Source organism: Enoplosus armatus, chromosome 20, assembly GCF_043641665.1.
Source record: "Enoplosus armatus isolate fEnoArm2 chromosome 20, fEnoArm2.hap1, whole genome shotgun sequence".
Classification (NCBI taxonomy): Eukaryota; Metazoa; Chordata; class Actinopteri; order Centrarchiformes; family Enoplosidae; genus Enoplosus; species Enoplosus armatus.
The window spans coordinates 5415147-5435144 of NC_092199.1; the positions used below are offsets into that span (position 1 = coordinate 5415147).

General features: G+C 40.5%; 1 protein-coding gene across 1 annotated transcript; it reads right to left on the reverse strand.

Annotated features, from left to right (window-relative positions):
* Nucleotides 1-5553: 5553 nt before the first annotated feature.
* On the reverse strand, nucleotides 5554-19384 carry LOC139303114 (regulator of G-protein signaling 9-like). Its single transcript, XM_070926831.1, has 19 exons — nucleotides 19244-19384; nucleotides 17484-17580; nucleotides 16626-16676; nucleotides 16305-16411; nucleotides 15413-15464; nucleotides 15268-15326; nucleotides 15118-15194; nucleotides 14961-15042; nucleotides 13562-13624; nucleotides 12507-12536; nucleotides 12275-12336; nucleotides 11117-11230; nucleotides 10902-11017; nucleotides 10625-10712; nucleotides 9801-9939; nucleotides 9597-9679; nucleotides 9106-9223; nucleotides 6449-6852; nucleotides 5554-5716 (listed from the first exon to the last, which is right to left on the reverse strand). Exons 1-19 carry the CDS (start codon nucleotides 19310-19312, stop codon nucleotides 5554-5556), a joined length of 1974 nt encoding a protein of 657 aa, XP_070782932.1. The 5' UTR covers nucleotides 19313-19384.
* Nucleotides 19385-19998: the final 614 nt, after the last annotated feature.

A 19998-nucleotide genomic window follows, 5' to 3' on the forward strand; every position in this document is an offset into this window, starting at 1 on the left:
ATGAGGAGGTGCAATCAACCGTCCAATTACAGCTCGGGCTTGTTTGAATCGTGGGCGGAGCTTATCATTGCTGGCAGCCATGACAGACAGCCTTTCATATTAAAACATTTTGTTGTGGCTAACCAAACAATTGATCTATACAATTGACTGCACATTAAGTTGCATTTGTGATTAACTGTAGGAAGCTGCACCCACAGCTAAGCTAACTTGTGTTTGCTAGCTATCAATAGGTTACAGTGACTGGTTTAATGGAGGATAAGCTAATGCTAATAGATAGCTAGAATAGCTTGAAGTGCTGAATGTGAGACTACAAGATGAATAGTTTGCAATGCATAACGTTACTACTACTGATGAAAGCAGAAATTATCCTTTTAATATATGTTTTTCATTTAATTATAACAGTAAATGCATACATAAAAAGAAATATAAACAATATATATACTTCTTTGGTTTGTATTTTTAATCTTCCATACATAACTGATGGTTTACTGTGTTCTAATGTATTTCGTTGATCTTTGGTATCTTGTTTTCATATCATGTAGCTATAAGATAATATAACCACTGCTAATACTCACAAAGAACTAAATATGTTTAGTTTTGATCATTTTCATTCAGATCTTATCTTAAAAATATCCATAAAAGCTCACATAACCAGGCTCCTGTGGGGGTCAGTGACACAATGAAGCCTCTCTGGGTTTCTGGCTCAGTAGCTCAGGTTGCGTCTACAAGGAATTGTAAGGTGGCCTTTAGTAAAACCTCCTTTGGACGGACGTCTTTCTCTCTTGCTGAGAGGACCTCTAACTCTGGACCTCCACTGCTATAACAACACCATGCTACTTCTGACTTTGCTTTTGAGAGACACTCATTATTTGCACAACCACAAGAGGCCGCATGTCAGGTATGTCCACCACGTAAACACGGTTCAATTTAAGTGTTTGGCCAAACAGCCAATGCTGTAATTTCTCTTGTGAGGACAGTCTCGTGTGTTTGTTTAAGGGCCCATCAGGGGTCTGGCATTGCAAACTTGTTTAAGCTATAAATATTGTGGTATGTGGTGTTGGTCAATATGTACTGAAGCCCATAAAATAATCATAAAAATACATAGAATGTATATTTTTTATGTACTCAAGGCTCTCTTGAAAATAAATTAGTCTCACTGGTTCTTAATAAAACCTTATTAAATACTGTGTATGAGGAATCGACTCAGCCTAAATGTCACTGACAAGTTGTGTGTTAAACCAGTCTTCAAAGGCTTGGGTGAGCTGACAGGTTTATGTCTGAGTTGAGTATGGCTCAGATAATGATCAAAGTCCCCCAGGTACGGAAGAAGGAAGAACAATTAAAGGAGGTCAGAAGGTGTGTGGAGGTTAAAGGCTAACACAGAGGGAGAAAAGTAGGTGTGAAGAGAAGGCCATAAAAGGTGACCTAAATATAGTTGAAGCTTCAAGGTCATTTCTCGTAATCCTCTTTATCTCCACTCGCTTTCTCTCCTTGGTTGATTTTTACGAGGTGGGGGGTCACTGGTAATTATCTGCTCTTGTCAAACCTAGGAGGCTCAGCGAGACGCCAGGGCACCTGTGATTCTGATTGAGGTCCTGGGCACTCACACACACACACTCACACAGACACACACACACACACACACACACACACATGCATACATAGGGAAGCAGCAGCAGGCGAATGTGCAGCGTTTCATTACACTTCTGATTTGGTCATTCATCATGTCACAGCGAGGTCACACACAGCGGCCGACACATGTTTATGTCTGCGGAGACTATGTGCACCTGTAGGTGTGTGTGTGTGCATATGCATGTGTTTGTGTTTGTTTTGTTTTCCCGTTTCAAAAGAAGTGGAAGTGAATCTAGTTGGTAGAGACCAAACTAGAGCTAAAAGAGGAGTAAATATTGGACTTAACATTCGTCAAATGGCCTGAAACACATTTCCAAAGGGATGATAATGCTCTGTCTGTCTTACAGCTACACTTTTGTCTTTTTTTGTACGAGTGAGTTGAGGAGATCAATGCCACTTTCATGTCAGTGTGCCAAGCATGGAGCTAGAACCAGGTGGCGATTAGCTTAGCTTAGCATAAAGACAGGAAGCAAGGTGAAGCGGCCAGCCTGGCTCTCTTCAAAGGTAAAGAAAATGTTCTTAACAAGGAAAGCAAAGCAAACTTCCATCTTGTGTTATCTCTGCAATTTATTTATTTGCCACCAACAACCATTACCAACTGCAGAGACGTTAGCTGTAATGTTATGCTGATTTCTTTTCTTCTCTACTGTCCACATGCAGTCCAATAACTCCAGCCATTTATAGTTGAAGACAGAAAAACAGATAATGGACAAAATGTACAAATGTTCTCAAACTGAGGCCATCTTACTTCAAAAAAAAGGGCGTATATGGCTTTTTAGAAACTCATTCAGTTGTAACACCAAACACTAAGGGCTTCATTAAAAGATGCTTCCACACAAATGTATTTTAATATATGCACACCTCAGATGAATGTTAAGTGTGTTGCATAAATTCCCTCCTCCTTGGTAAGCTAATGTATGAATGGACTGTACGTGGACGTCCCTGTGTGGGTATTGTGAGCGATCGGATGGTTCTGTTCAGAGACACCAAAAGCACACACACACACACACACTGATCAAAGCTCTGCTCCGGCCTCAGTTCAGTAACCTCAGTAATGGCGTGACGTGTGATGGCAGAAATGATGTTGACTACAAGCGCAATGCTTGTTTTTATGTACACAAACTCTGCAGGAACGTCTATGGACATCAGATTGTCATATGATCCTGCTCATACCTTTATTTTACCTAATTTTGACCTTGGTTAGGTTTATGTTTAATTTAAGATATCAGGGGAGCTGGGCAAATCCACTCAAACCCGTTTCTGTCTCAGATCCAATAGCTAAATGGCCTCTGTTCAATAATATTCCTCATAATCAAAATAATAATGAGGTGAAGAATGTTGTGGAAAATAGTAAATGCAGTTTGTTTCAGTGAACTAATGCACCTGGATCTGTGATTCAACCAGCTTGTGCTACATTATGTCAATGAAGCCTTGATCCCATTACCATCGCTATATCGCCACCTAGTGGTTAATCACTGTCATCACCACTTACTGAGGCTGGCGAGGAATGTTTTTACACATTAAGAGGAGTATTTTCAGTTGAATAAGAAATTATTTAAAGGGTCAGTCCACCCAAATTGCATGAGTTGGTTATTCATTAATCAAGCAAAGCTAAAAAAAAAAAAAGCTTGATTTTAGGGTTATTGCAAAAAATATATATAAACAAAATGTGGAAGGTGGTGAAACAGCTCCAGGAACCGGGGACACATACACTGAAGATATTGAAGGGTTTGTTCACCCATTTCTCACTTTACCACTAGAGGTATGTGGCCATTTTGATAGTCTCAGGTTTTGAGATATCTGTCTCTGAGATTTAAATGAAGGTGGTTTAGGTTTAGTTTGGTTCAGTTTTTTTTTTTGGTTCACACAGCATTGAAAAATAATAATTAATACTTTGAGCACCACAAACTAAATCCCCTAATCTAATCCCCTCTATAGTTTCAGGTGGAGGCAGAAATCTCAAAAATGGACAAATAAAGACAAGTGAGCAGACATGTTTTTTTGTAATTTGGGTGAACTGGCCCTTTAAGTCAACATGTATCAGCATCTCATTAAGAAGGTAAACCTCTTTGTTAAGACAGTCATTTATTGAGGCACTTGACAAAAGCCATGGGATGTACAAATCAAATACAACAAATTTAAGGTATTTTTCACATTCTTGCTTCTGTAAACATGGTAAAGATAATACATTCTGACAGTTAATTCACATTGTACCGTCCATCGGAGAGACGGAAATATCAACACCTCGCTCAGGGTAGTGTACAGTATGCAACCGCTAAACAGAGTGTACAAAACAGCAGTGGAGCCAAATACAAAACTATTATCTGACCCTCATTACAGTAACTCCTCATTCATGAAGAGTGCACATCTGTCAGGACTGAATCAGCAAAAAAAGCAACATGTAGACGAGCCGCTCACGTGCTCTCGTTTTACCTGAACTGCTTCCTTTCAGTCATTTCACATAATGTGTGTAAGAGGTAAGTAAACTGGGGATGAGGCATCTAAGTCTATTTAGCAGCACGACAAGAACACTTCTCTACTTCAGAAAACGGATCATTATTCAATAAATATATAAATACATTATATTCTTAGCAGGCATGTGCACAGACAGAGTCCAAATATGTCTGTCTGCTTTGGTGCATCACGCTAATGTAAACTTGAATGTATTTTTTGTACAATAACTTCATGATGATCAGTTGTATTAACACTCCTTGGCAATCACAAAAAAATACTTTAGTTTGTGTATTTCTTTTCGTTTATAGTTTTTGTTATCTTGTGGTCCTGGTTGTCAAAAACTGTCTGTGTACATGCCTGCTTTGTAGAAACTTCTGAGGCCAAAAAAACAAAAAAAATATATATATATTTCAGGTGTGTGAAGGTGGATAAGGCTGTTGTTGGGCTACTGTTCATGTGAAAGCTACAGCTCAAGCTTCAAAAGCTCTTGGATGTTCGTACACCCTGTCGTCCTCTAGTGCAGCTGACAAAACTACACATCCAAGCTAAACAGCTGGCTCAGCTGGTGCTCACATCAGTAAGGGTTAGTTTCAATAAGGCTGTCGTTAAAGGAATACTCCACCAAAAACTTATAAAACACTTAACTGCCTGTTTGCTTGTAAGATAAACAAGCCAAATATGGCAAAATATGGTTGAATACAACTTCTGTGTACTTACAACAAACACAGCTGCAGTGCGATCATATCCTCAGTATTTTGCCCGGGGAGTTTAGGGTTTAACAACCTGAGGAGGAGTTTACATCATAAAATTAAATTCAAATTACTCATGGTGGTTTGTCTTTACCAGAATTAGATTCCTGGCTTTGTGAAGAAGGCTTTGAAACAGCCAAACATCCAAAAACAGACCAAATTTAAAGAAAATATAATTGAACAGTAAAATAAAATGATAAAAAAACATCCATAATCTGAAACTCTTTTCTTAGAGGGGAGGGGTTGCACTGTAAGAAAATCCTGACTACAGCCATGTGTAGTTGTGTGTAACAAAGGGAAACAGCTGTGGAAAATCACTGTGTATTTAGCCATATTTTGGAGAAACTGTGATTGTTTGGAAAAGGACAGTGGAGAAGAGGATTATGCCGCAGCAGACTTAAAACTGGGTCCTTTCAGGCCTACAGGCAGTCGGTGTTTGACAAAAATAACATTGATTTCCTTTAAGAAGTTAAAACACGGTCAGTTGATGCTCGGTCTACTGTAGACCAACAGCCATCTCTAGTGTCCCTGTTTTGTGTCAGTCCGCATGTTGTTTGGTATTTATGTTGCAGTTTGTGGCCTGGTGGTGAGGATATGGCCACATTTATGCAGGCTTGATTTTACCCCGTTATGCTCTGTATGAGATCTTTTATCTCTGTCAGAACATCTGGCTGCTCAGACAAACACAGACTTTTTATACCTGTGGAAATGCAGCCGATTAACCCGTCCCGTTCTGTGGAGTGAGGCTCTCCCAGGGGCAGATGATCTCTTTGGCTCCCACTCCTCCCCGAGAGGCGGCCCTGTTCTCCTCCTCCTCATCCTCAGACTCTATCGGGTAGATACGGCACTCTGGAGGAATATCCACTTTAATCTGGAAAAAACTGTGCAGAAAAGACGTCTGATATCCATATTCTGTTAAAATATAGTGCAGTCAGAAAGCATGAGGACGGTTGTTTTGTTAACAGTTTGCACACGTACAGCTGAAACAATTAGTCAATTCATTTTAATTATCTGAATAATTATAATTTAGAATTATATTATGGAGAAAATAATAATCAGATTAATCAATAATGAAATTAATCAATAGTTGCAGTCCACCTCAACCAACTACTACAGTAAAATCCTGCTTTTACATTAATGAATTAGTATCATTAATCTAATGATATATAATAGTATAATAACAGTATTTTACTAAGTTATACGTAAAGTACATTTTCCTGATTGTTCTTACTTTTACTTAACTAACATTTTGAATGCAGGACCTTTACTTGTACCACAGTATCTTTACAGTGTGGTATTAGTACTTTTACTCAAGTAAAGGCTCTAAATACTTCCTCCAGCACTGGGAATCATTGTCCTGCTGCATTGTAGTAAAATGTGGGGACTTTATATAAAAACACTACAATTCCTAAACTGTTAACACAACATGGACAATTTCATTTAAAATCCAAAGTGCTTGTTTAGAGCTGAAACAACGACAACATGTATCTTTGTAAAAGCATGACTTCCTGGCTGCACAGTAAGTCAGGGGATCTTGTTGTAGATTTTGCATGCAGGTCTTTGTTGTTGTGTAATACCACAAGGTGTAAACAGGACCTTTGTCCCACACTCACTTGGCAATCCGTCTGGGTGGAGCCTGACTGGGTTGATCCGGGCTGATTGGCTGGATGCGACTACTTGTCCCGGCAGCTGAGTGGCATTTAGGCGAGAAGCTGGCAAACATGGTGGAGGGGGTGCAGCCGCGCTTCAGCAGGCGGCGCAGGGACAGAGCCATGCGAGATTTGGACACATTTCCACCTGCCGGGGCTTGAGCCTCCGGGTTCCTCTCGCCTTCTCCTTCCCCGGCCTCCGCTCGCCGCTCAGAGGCCGAGGTGCTGTCCAAGGCCACGCTGATGGGGGACGGACAAGCTGGGGTGTGGGCCAGGAAAGGGAGAGGGGGCGAGGTGTTGGCAGAGGGGAAGTCGGAGATGCCAGAGTAGACTGCGAGGTGGGGAACAGGTGTGGTGAAGCGGCACAGCTGTGAGGTCAAAGGGCAACATACAAGTCACTCCAAAAATATGTGTGCGCATATTTTGGTATCAAACTTAAAAAGAGACATCACATGTAAAAAATTATCATAGGAGTTGCCGTAAACCTTATTATTACTGTATTATCTCTTATTTGAAATAGTCATGAGAGACATAAGTGTAGCAAAACATTTACAAGGTCAAGGATCACAGTTGCTCACAATCACTCTTATTTGATAAAATGTGTTGATGAACATGGAGCTTCCTGTCATCACAATGAATGAAGACTGTGGTTCATCATGAAGCCTTGATGAAAACTCATTGCTTGTTAAAGAAAAAGTTTATACTGATAACGAGCTGGCATTTTGTAAGGCTGTGACACAGACATGGTATGAAGGAAAGAAATATGGGGAAAAGAAAAAAAGACGTGGGAAAAAAGAAAGATATATAGGGAAAAGGGAAAAAGGAAATACAGGAAAAATGAAGAACAAATACAGGAAAACAAAAAGAAAGAAAGAAAGAAAGAAAAATAGGGGGAAAATAAAGGAATATGGAGGAAAGGAAAGAAATATGGGAAAAAAGGAAGACAGAATGAGGGAAAAATAGAAAAAGAAAGAAATACAGGAAAAAGAAAGGAAGGAAGAAAGACAGAAACTGTCTCTCGGCTGAGATTTGTCCAGTATTATTGCCAATATTCAGGACAGACTCATCATCAATCATTTCAAGCCGACAGCCTGAGGAAAGTCCAGATGATCGGGAAGCAGGACAACCAAACCACATGAAAACAGTGAATGGATGACAAGACAAACACATAAACATGAGGTGGGTTAGTGGGTGTTTTATTAGCTCATGACTGATGACCAAAACAAAGAAAACATACAGTACATACAGTCTACGAGTGAAGATGGACAGTACAACTCATGGATTGTGAGAAACAACATGACAGACAGCAGCTACAGCTTGTATGGACAGAAATGTAACAGATGTCCCAAACATGGACCTTTGTCTTGTGCCTGTTGTTCTCAACATGACTCGTGTACAGACATGTGTGTAATTTACTGTGTGTGTAAAGGCTCAGTTCACCCAAATCTCACCCAAATTACCATATAGTGGTTTTATTAGTCCTGGGTTTGGAGACATGTGATACTGAGACATTCAGCAGGTAAATAAATTTCATTTGTGATGGAAAAAAAACCCAAAGTTTCTCCTCAGTGGCATGTAAAACCAAAACTACAGTATGTGCAGGATTAGATACCATGAGAGATAAGAGGGAAAATGTTTGTGCGACGTTTTTTGTAAGTTGTGTGAACTGAGCCTTTAAAATAGTCTCCTATTAGTTTACTCTATATACTTCTACTACCTAATGTGCATATTTAACACTGGCTTTAATACCATGCAACTACATTACGACTGCTTTTTCAGTATTGCACGTTCCCATTTCCAATAACTTCACTGACTTTCCGTAGCACTAACAAACACATCAACATGGCAGCGGCTCGCAGGGTCGGATTTGGATCTTTTTGTGTGGCATTTTTTAGGCTGAAACAACCACAGACTAACTTGTTTTCTTCCACTGAACGTCACATTGGAAATAGATCTTTATGATTCTTTTTCTGTGGATGTTTGAATATCATTAAACCTGCAACAGTTCAGGGTTTTGGCCACTTATGGGGGCCGCAGAAACCAGCTGAACACACATTATCACCTTTTAAGTTGATATGAGGAACTTGTAAGCAAACAGTTGCTTATTTACACATCCAGCACACATCGTGTTTCTGAACACCTAATGACTGTAACTCCAATATTCACTCTCCTTTTAGTTTTTATTTTTGGTCTCCACCAACTTCTGAGGAAAATATCTGGCTCTTTAGCTGCTAAATGCTCCACTATGTTCACCAGCTAGTTTCTCACTGTGTCTGTCTGCTGTTTGGTGCAGTGAGGTTCATCACTACGAGTGACCCCTTTCACGTAAAATATACTCATGAGATCCATTGTTTTAAAAATGTTGATTACAGCAGCTTTAAACTTAAACTAAAATGGCATTAAAAGGTAAACATTATCATTAAGAAATAAACTCCCGTATCTATTTAAATTATTCCACTAAATAATTCAATAAAACTAAATTAAAAAGTCCAAATCCTGACTACTTAGATGGTAAAGCTCCTACGTCACTCAACATCACGTGTTTGTGTTCATTTCTTAGTAGGACGAGGAGGAGGAGGAGGAGGCGCCTCCTTGCCCTGCTTGCTGAGTTTGGTCATGACCTGTGTGATGTCAACATTGGCAGCCATCTTGGCCCTCTGCTCCTGCTCCAGCTGCCGGAGGATGATGGGGCTGAGACTGGGCCGTCTCTTCTTTGCATTCTGCTCCAACTGGGCATCACTGGGAGACAAAGGATAGAGAAACAGTGAGGGAAGGAGAGAGTGTGTGGAAATATAAATATAATATGAATATAAATATGTATGGAAGACAAGGAGAGTGAGATGGACCAGCAAAGAGAAGAGGAGTGAGGGAAAGACAAGGTGAAAATTACGTTTTGGACACTAATATCCGTCAGAGAGATGAGAAACATAAACTCTTTTTTCAGACCAATGTCACTCCTAAGTCAGCCTTTGCAGTGAAAAGTCAAAGCTTTCGTTTCCTCTTTGATGTGCCATTTCTGACAAGTATTTTTTCCCAATCAAAGCAGTAGATAGAAGCTCAGCATCTTCATGAATTAAAAGCAAAAATGTGTGAACTAAAAGCTGTCACTTACGTGAACTTGTGCTCCTCAGGAGAGATGGCCTTCTTCACCGTATCCTTGAACACTTGAGATTTCATGTACCGGCCGTACGAGTCCTGCAAAACACACACGAGCTCCTCGTGAATCAGTAGTGTTTGGTGATGGTTGAGCTTGTGGGAAATACAACTCCACCATTATCTTGTGTTTAAACCTCCACCTACTGGTGTGTTTACTGACCTTCTTCATGAGCATGTAGATGTGAGTTTGGGCTGCGTCCAGGACGTATCTGTGAGGGTGTTTCAGGCCTTTCACCGTGATTTCCATCGTCTTTCCGTCAATGTTGATCCACCGCGGTGCACCACGGGCCAGGAATGCCCTGAGAACAGGAAAGTGGGAGAGACAGATTGTATTTAAGTACAAATTTGAGGTACTTTTACTTGATTATTATCTTTTCAGGCTACTTTATATTATTAATCCTCCTACATGTCAGAAGGAAATATGGTACTTTTTTCTCTATTGAAAAGATCCAACAGCAATAGCTACATGTAAGTTTACAAATTAAGATTTTACATACACAAACACATGCAGAGCTTATAAAATATGATGCTTTGTTACAGATCTATCTATCCAACAGCATATACGTTTATAGCTGATTGACAGAAAACTGATTGAGAAACGAAACTTTTCATGGTTCCAGCTTCTCAGATGTGAGGATTCGCTGCTTTTCCTTTTAATTATTTCAATAATTTTAGTTTATTCCGGGTTTTTTTAGTTTGACCAATAGTTGGACAAAACAACATCGTGATCGTCTGATATTCAGTTTAAAATGATATAAAACAGAGAAACGCAGCAAATCCACACACTGGAGAAACTGCAACCAGAGAAAGTTTTGCATTTTTTCAACAATTTTTGCTTGAATATTCGCTGAAATTATTAATCGCTGATCAAAATAGTTGCTTATTATTTTTCTGTCGATCGACTAATCAACTAATGAACTAACTGTTTCTGCTCCATCAGCAAAGACTGATATGTTCTACACGAAGAATAAATGAAGACATTACTTGTAGATCTGCTCTGCTTTCTCTCTCATCGTCGCAGCAGTGCCCCACTTCAGATCTTCACAGCCCTCCCAGAATGCCAAGTTCTCACCTAAGGACAGAAAAGAAAACACAGTTACCAAAATATTCTTAGCCACTTCTAATGGCTGAAAAATGAACATTGTGTGACCAAAAATGAATCCACATTGCAGCACGTTTGCAACAATAGCACTTCTGTAATCAGTGTTGTTCCACTTATATTTGCTTGTACGTGTTCTAATTAAAATAAACACCATCGTACCGCTGAACTCTTTCTTCAGGAAGAGTCTGAAATCATTACGTCCTCGAGGGTCTGAGAGCAGCTCTCCGAAGCTGAATGTCCACCTCTCCACTCGCATTTTAGTTGGTATTTCCACACTGTTACACACACAGAGAGTTATTTCAAATTACACTCCAACATTCAGTTGAATCTGGATGAATACCATGTAAATTGTGTATCATCCTCGGCAGACTCACTTGGGCATGTTCAGGGTCCAGTATGTGGCATCATCAGTGAGCCAGGGGTTGCTGGGAAGACACTTGGAGAGGAAAGGGTCATGGCTGATATAGGTGGCACAGTACTTCACCAATCTGCGAGAACAGGGGAAAAGAATTTAGATTACAGACAATGATGCAGCCATACTCAGGTGTGAACCAGGGGGAACCAATTACATTGATCACACCACTAAATGTTAGCCAAAGTGTTATGTTGTGCAAAAAGTCTGGAATCACTGGACTCCCAGAGCAGCTTGAAAAACTGTGGTTAACATATTGTATTGAAATTTAGCGTAAAGTTAAGGCACGGGTCAAGGAATAAGTGTATATCCAGGATTTTTTAACAGGATCTTTTTGCTTTCGCTGAATGAAAAGCTGGTGAGGAAGGTGAGCGGAGAGGAGGATGAAGGACAAGATCAAAGCCATCCTGGATGACCCCTCTCTACCTCTCTCTCTACGACCAGCTGTGGCAGATGGGCGAGCCGTTCAGCCTCCGGATCGTCCCACCCAGAAGTAGAGTAGAGTGATTCAGGGGCTCATTTGTGCCAATCAGTCAGTTATGTTATACTATATTACTACATTTCACCCATTATATCTTATATCCCACACTCTCTATTATATTTCCATATACAGACAAACACTAAGTATCATTACTTAATCATATTATATATTAGTCTGGTGTACACTGTTTACATACATACTATACCTTGCTAACTTTGCTAATATTAATCACATCACTATGCCACTCTAGCCTTGTAATTTTGAGTTGAATTGCTCTTGTATAGTTTATATTTTGATTTCTGTTCTTATCTTATCTTATTTTATATATTTCTAATAATGTTTTGTTACTTTCTCTATTTATCTGTACTTATTTCTGCTGCTGTAACACCAGAACTTTCCTGCCGGGGATCAATAAAAGCTTATCTTATCTTATCTTATCCTATCATATCTTATGTTATATTACATGATTGTCACTGCGTATTTTCTAATCATTTTCAATTATTAAAACAACACATTTTGGGGATTTTACAGCCTTGGGGGAGGAATACACTTTTGAGACGTGCTATCTGATGCAGCTAATCTAAAGTGACGGGTTTGTCACAGATATAAGCAGAGAGGGAATATGATGGACTAGCTTACGCGCCAATGGACACAGATGACTTCACTCTGGGCCTCATGATGGACTGCTGAGTGAAGATCATCTACAGGAAGCAGAAGAGAGATGACAGCTATTAAAATGTCAGGAAAACATATCTGTCTCTGTGGATCACTGCTAATGGTTAACAAATCTGTTGGTTTAGATGAAACCGGATGAGAGGAGGAAACATGTTGGAAAAGCCAGAGAAAGGTTGGACTATAAAATCTCACTCACGATTCTCTCGTAGACGTCGGGTGTTTTGGCCTGGGGAAGAAAATATATTACATTACAGATTATATATCTACAATAAATCTACATATACAAAGTGGGACACTGTGCTGTGGGTATCTGTGTGTTTGTGTATGTGGTCTTGTACTATGTCTTTGAGGACCATTGTGGGTTTTAGACCTTGAAAGTGAGGACGTTTTGGATCTTCTTCTTCAAAGGGCTGTTTAAGGGTTAAAAGAGCACTGCAGCAATTTAGCATTGCAGTCCTTTAACATTGTCGGATTCACAAAGGACAGTTTTTCAAAAAGTATCAACATTGATTCTCCAGAACCAGAGAATCATCTTTTTTTATTCCAAACGCCGGCGCCTACATTACCCACAATGCAACTCGAGCACTGACGGTATGGTTGGAGCTTCAGGTGTGTTATGCTGGTAGCTGCTAATGTAGCCAGGAGCCACTAGCCTCGAGCAGCGATGAGGAGCGGGCTGCAGACGTCTGCTAAACTCACTTCTTTCTAACTCCACACCAACAGATTCTTTTAATTTCTAAACTTGTAGTCTTCAGACCCAACTGACACTGACTCAAGTGACGTCACTTGAGGACATTTATCAGACTTAACACAGCTCCCACTGGAGTAGTAGTCAAATCTAATCGGTGGAGTTCCCCTTTAAGGTTGGAATTAGGTTTAGGTCTAGGTTAGATTAAGGGTTAAGCATGTAGTTTTTGTACAAACATGGGGGTTGTGTGTGTGTGTGTGTGTGTGTGTGTGTGTGTGTGTGTGTGTGTGTGTGTGCGTGTGTGTGTGTGTGTAGGTGTTCACAACCAGTTTGAATACAAAAAGAAGGCTGTGGGAAATGTCTGCAGAAGAGAAGAGAGAAGAGAAGAATTCATTTTAGTAAAGGATTCTGTGTTAAATGATTTGAAACAGCAGACAGGAAAAGGAAAGGGAAGATAAGTAGCTCTTACTGCACCTGGATCCATGCATTAAAGCCTCTTATTGAATATAAGCTGATTGACAGGAATTATGTTCATACAGGTCACGCAGAGACTCACCTGTTACCTCCTCTGCGTTTGGATCTATTCGACGGTCCAGTCCATAGTCCATGGCGCTCACTGTCCCCGGCTACACGCAAACACATAGATTTCACAATGTGTGTTTACCAAAGGACTAATTAATTGAAGCAGATGGCTGTTTTATAATTCTAATCACGGGCCGCTAATGTGTCGCACTCTTCCTGACCACCTGAGACAACAAGAGGCCAATCAGCAGTCACGTGTAAAAAGTGATTATGTGAATTTGACATTAAAAATACAGCTTAAAGTCATTTGTTTGTTTCCAGCAGAGGCTTTAAAAGTTTATTGACTTGAAACCACATTTACCAGCAGGATAAGTTGGTCCCTGGATTATGATATTATCTTAGATAGAAAAGATAAATGAGTCTGTGTACAGTATGTCACTGTCAAGAAGGAAAATAAGTGCAACATACATCTTGATTTTTATGCAATTTGAATGCAAACACCATTTTTGCTTTACTTTTTGTGTAAAATAAAGACTTGAAACAAGGGGAAACAGCTAGTTCAAAAATACACCTTCCAGCACCTCAAAGCTCAGAGTTTAACACATTGCATGATGTTTCATATGCAATAACAAGCCTCCTTGTTCAGTTCAATAAACTCAGGGCTTTTGCTGCTACAGCCTCAATTAGTCCGGTATGACCAGTTAGCTTTTGGTGGCTAATGATAGCAAAAGACAGTTCACTGACTTTATGACTCTTCTCTATTTTTGCATTGCAGAAACCAGAGAGTACTATCTGGCCCCCTGTTTCCTGTATATCAATTAGTCTGAGATAATTTGATAAAATGCAAATGTATTTCAGAATATGCAACATATTAACACAATATGATCTGAAATAATAATAATAATAATGAGATTCATGTAATAAAGCAGGACCTGCATTAAGGCCCACATCATGTCAGTTGATATTTGCTTTAATGGAATGTATTCCCAAACAAATTTGTACTTAATCAAATTACCACAAACCAAATGACACGTGGTGCACCTGGGGTCTTTCAGGGACCCTGGAGGTCCGGGGAGCAGCTGCCCGCCCAGCCTGGTCAGTCATCCAGCCTCAAGAAACAGGCTGAAACACAGATTCACGACGCCGCAAGCACGAGGTGCAAACCGCTGCACCACATTCTCTTACGCGGTGTGAAATATTAATCAGTCGTGCCCTTTTCCTCTGACTGGACATGTAATGGTAATGAGGCATCATGGGTGGAGATAATTAGACACCCTGGGAAGTATAGAGGTGGAGCGCAATTTATTCTCCGACTTCTCTGTCTGCTGGCAATCTACTGATATCTACATGAAGCTGTTTCCTGTGTGTGTGCAGCACGAGTCTGATAACTATCTGTGTGTGTGTGTGTGTGTGTTTGTGTGTGTGTGTGTGCATTCTCACCGGAGGTCTATGAACCACCCAGTAGGCTCTCTCCTGGCACTCAAACACCACACGGTCCGGTTTCTTCCTCTCCTTTGCAGCCCTAAAAATCCCACACAGAATTGTAACACCTCCTTGACCTTAAAACTGATGTCTTTTGAGTTTCTTACACACCCACCTGTACTGTTCTTTAGCCTGCATCACTATGAAATCCCATTTATGATTCATCCACTTGTGAAGGCGGTTATACTGCTCCTGAGGACATAAAATAACACCTCAGTGAATGCCAGCAAACAAAATGAATCACTCATGGGTCTCTCTGTCTCACCTGCTCATGCAGCTCCAGGATGCCCTTCTTACGTATGTTTCTTTTCGCCAGGTAGATTGCTGCAATGATGAAACGGAAAGACATGAGCGTTAACTGTTGGTAACAGGATGTGAGATAAAATGTGTACAACTCCAGTCACGCTCACCATAATCTGTATCCTCAACAGGCCACTGCTGTGTGGGCCAGAAATACGGTGTCTGGAGAGGACAAAACACAGAATTGACATAAAGTCAGTTGGATTTGTTTGTTACAAACCAGAAGCAAAATTAGGTTAATTTATCATTGCTCAGGAAACCAAAACCAGACCGATTTGAGGTTTTACATCACAAAATGAATAGTGGGCTTGCTTCTTTCTATCATCTAAAGGTAATAAACAGCAGAGCAGTTATGCAGAAATTTACAAGCAACAAAAATTCTGTGACATGCGATTAACATTTTAGGTCATTTATCATGAAAAACTGGTTGACTGGTTCCAGATTCTCAAATAAGAGAATTTGCTGCTTTTCTCTGTTTTATATCATAATAAATTGAATTTCTTTGGGTTTTGGGCTGTTGGTTCGACAAGACATCACATATTTCTTTGACATTTTTTGGACAAAAAAAAAACAACAGATTAATGAGAGGGTCTCTGCCTCATTATCACGGTACCATGGTCCTTAACTGGCTCGCTTCCTAATGGTCGACACGTCAAAGTCAATATAATTACAGAGCATTCAGAACCAACCCTAATGTGTGTTTTCTTCAACATCCAGCTTTGAGTGAAAACACACATTGCATCGAAATTTCAGTCCTTGCACATAAATAAAACAGTAAATGGATTCAGATTTAAACATGCTAAAGTAAAATCATAATGATGTGTAATATGGCCTATTAATAATTTTACCAAACTGTATTTTAACAGTCAGTGACTTTTAGAAAACTTGAATCTTCCACAAGATGTTGGGGATGACTTATTCTTATTTAGGATGTCCACTGCTGTGTTTAATTCAAAGGTGCCCTGTGGAAAAAGTTCTGTTGACGTTTGTTATTTCGTTTACCTGGAAGCGATAGAGGGATGCATCTGGTTTGATCACTAAGCGTTTGTGGTCTTGTAGAGGGTAGATGTATCCTAACGCCACCAGCACAGAGCCAACATTTTTCGCCTCTGAAGAATACAGACGAGATGAGCAGGAATTTAACAGCCACTGTGGCATTTCTGCTGATATTCACTTCAAAAGATCTAATTACTGTAATGACATACAGTAAAACCTTACGTGATAACATCATAAAAACAGGATGTTTAACAAAAAAAGACTCTTTAAACTGACATACTGTATTTTATGTACGTATATAAATGGCAACACTGCCACGTCTCTCACCTTGAGTGTCTATCTGGAATCTGTCTGCTAACCATGCAATTATGTCTTCACCTGAGGAGAAAAGGCGGGAGTCAGAGGTAACAAAATATGCACCGCCAGTTACAAAAGCAGCTCTGACAGCGAACAAGAAAGTGTCGTTTGTGTGTGTCGATAGGTAGGTGGGTGGGTGTGTGCCTCTAAATGCCAGACCCCTCTCTGATACACCGCAACTGACTGTCGAAAGCCTCTACAGCTAATGTGGGGAGACAGATGCAAGGAGAGAGGAGGAGGAGGAGAGGGGGTCTGTGGAGGAAGCACAGCAAGAAACAAGTAGGGGAAGAGAGGAAAGGAAAGGAGAGGGGAGGACATGAGAGGTCAAGGGAGAAAGGAAAGAAAAGAAAAGCAGGGGAGAGGAAAGGAAAGAAGAGTTAAGTGGAAAAGAGAGATAAGGAAAGGAAAGAAGAGAGGAGACACAGGAAAGAAAAGCATGTTTGCTTAGTTTCATCCATTCAGCTGTTTTAACCTGCCTGGATTCAAAGCTCGCAGATGACGTATAAGTCTGGGTTTCCTCTCTTCTTCTTCTCCTCCTCCACCACCTCCTCGCTGTCTCTCTCTTGTTTTTCTCCTGTTGCTATCCCTGTTTCTTGCTCTTTCCCTCTCGCCCGCTCAATCATCATCCTCCTCCTTCACCTCCTACTTTTTCCCTCTCCCTGACTCCGAGATCGCGGGGGTTGTCATGGAGATTAAATCTGTAGCTCTCGAGTTTGAGCCCAGAGCTCTGGTATCCTCCAGTGAGACTATGCAGGCACAATCACTCAACCAGCTGCTGAATAACATCAAGTGTGTAATACTGAATATATGTGTGTGTGTGTCCTTTACCAGTAATAGCGTGTGGTATTGTTGTGATCACCAGTCTCTGAGGCTGCGACTTAACTCCTGTTTTGGGGTCCTGCATCTCCAGCATCACCTTTTCCGCCTGCAAAGGAATATTATACACGGTGAGAAGAGGTTACACCGATAACTGATTGTGAGTAAGGGGAGGGGGCAGAGGCCACCATGCCAACTGATTGCTTTGACAACAGGTTGTGGGGGCAGCACATACTGTAATGTGTGTGTGTGTGTGTGTGTGTGGGGGGGGGGGGGGGGGGTTAAGCTGTTTTCTGTTTAATGAAAGATTTGCAAAATAAAAAAAAGGCATCTAATTGCTTCTTCCCCCCACCCCCTGGGATATTAAGGCTCGCTATCAAAGCTTGTAATTAATACTTCCTATCAGACAAACGCTGGGTGATTTGGTAACTGTGATCAGCCAACGCTCTCAAAAATATTCCGCTTTTTAGTCCAACAACCACATGACCAGTCAGCCTGAACCTTAACGCTGCATTTAAACATGGCGAGAGGTGAGATGAGAGGTTTCATGCCCTGATCTCACGGCTTTTGTTTGGCTTGTGTGGGAGGTTTGCGGTGAGTCACTGCCCTCTAAACAGTTTCTTAGTTATCATACCTAATATCATATCACAGCTCAGGTGTGTGCTGGAAAGCAATAAACCATGCAGTACATTAATTTCAGTTTGTTTTGTGTGACAGTGTGTGTATGTGTGTGTGTGTGTGTGTGTGTGTGTGTGTGTGTGTGTGTGTGTGTGTGAGGGGGGGAGAGAGAGTGTATGCAGCTGACTCCCGGGCCTGTTTGAAGTGGCTTTTTGCTTTGAAGTCATCCTGGAGAGGCTATAAGCCCCAGGCTGAGCCGGACCAAAGTGGGCTTTCATGGACCAAAACACGAAGTTCTCCGGGAAATGAAAGCATTCCCCTGGAGAGCAGGACATTGTGAGTGCTGCATCTGGGAAAGAGCTTTTGTCTTAATTATTTCCTGCACAATGTTTTCTAATGCCAAAAGTTATTTCCCTGTGATAAATATCCAGTTCCTGAAGTGGATGAATTTGAAACGTGAGATGATGAATCGAGTCCCTCTCTGGGCAAAGAACCGAGCCGCTGTTTTCCAATACACAGTGTCTGGATTAACTTCTCTCCGGCGGCTGGTTGGTGTAGATGGAGGCACTGATACTGATCCAGGCTTAATGCTTATTAAACTGAACGACCTTATCACTGTGAAAAGGTTGCAACAAAATACAGTCTAGCATGTAGTGTGACAGACAGAGTGCGCACTGAAACCAAGATGACATTTGTTTGTTTTGATGTCTTGCCATTCTGTTACATATATTTCTGAGCGCTTGGTTCTTATGAAATGTTATTTTTCGCTTAATTCTAATCAATCATGTAACTCAAATTCAGATTTATATGCAGAATTGAGGCATAATTCTTATCTTTTTTCTTCAAAGCATTCTGTAATCCAAACGGTACCTGTGAGCTTCGTTGTTTTACAAAAAATAAATCTATTCACTAAAAGCATCAGGAAACCAGGATTCCTCTGAGGACCTGTAGAGACCGCAGATAGTTTCAGAGACTAACGCAGTTTACAAATGCCAATACAGACAGGGTTTATGAGGTTACAGCAGACCACTACAGCCCAAGCATTGCGTTAGAGAATTCATATAAGTGACCTATCTATAGGTGCGTCTGCAGGTATTGTCTGCGAGCCTGAACAGGACTATGATCATCTTCTCTGATGTAAAAGGACAGCCTACCTTCTTGAGACAGGCCATCCGTGGTCGATACCTCTGTCCATGATCCCGGAGAGTGTTTCTAATGGTCATGGTGTCTGATGCTTTTCACACACACATACAGTGCTACAGTCGCCTGTGAGCCCTGTGTGTCGTGTGGGGATGCTACAGGGGAAGTGCAATGATAGATACTGATGCTGCCTTCAAGTGTTCCCCATATGCCCCTACTGGCAAGGTTGGAAATTGTGAATATGCTGTTACGTTATCATTTTTCACAATCAAGTGGACGTTATGATTAAATTAGTTTTATGCCACTTCGGGTATTTCATAAAAACAAAAAAACATGCAAATGCACAATATCAATCAATGGCATAACATTTTAAAGAAAAGTCCAAAATAATAAAAATGTAATACTTTATTCATCAAACATTAATAATAACTATGATTATCACTTCATAAATACACAAAGACTGATAAAAAAGGTGTACTCATAGAAAGTCGAAGATCTTCCGTGTGCATTTGCCATTTTATTGATCTTCTGAAGTGCGTTCAAATATAAATTCTCAAATTTCCAACAACCAGTGAAAGCAGCATAGAGAAACAGAGAATCGACCAATCAGAACGCGGCATATTCTGTCATGAAAAACGTGTTACGCAATTACCAAACTGAACCAGCAGAGGGCGACATGGTATCACCAGTGCGGCCACCAGTCAAGTCTATCGTTCCGGTTTATTTTACAAAGTTAGCTAAATTTTAGATTGTCTTGTCAGTTACAAAC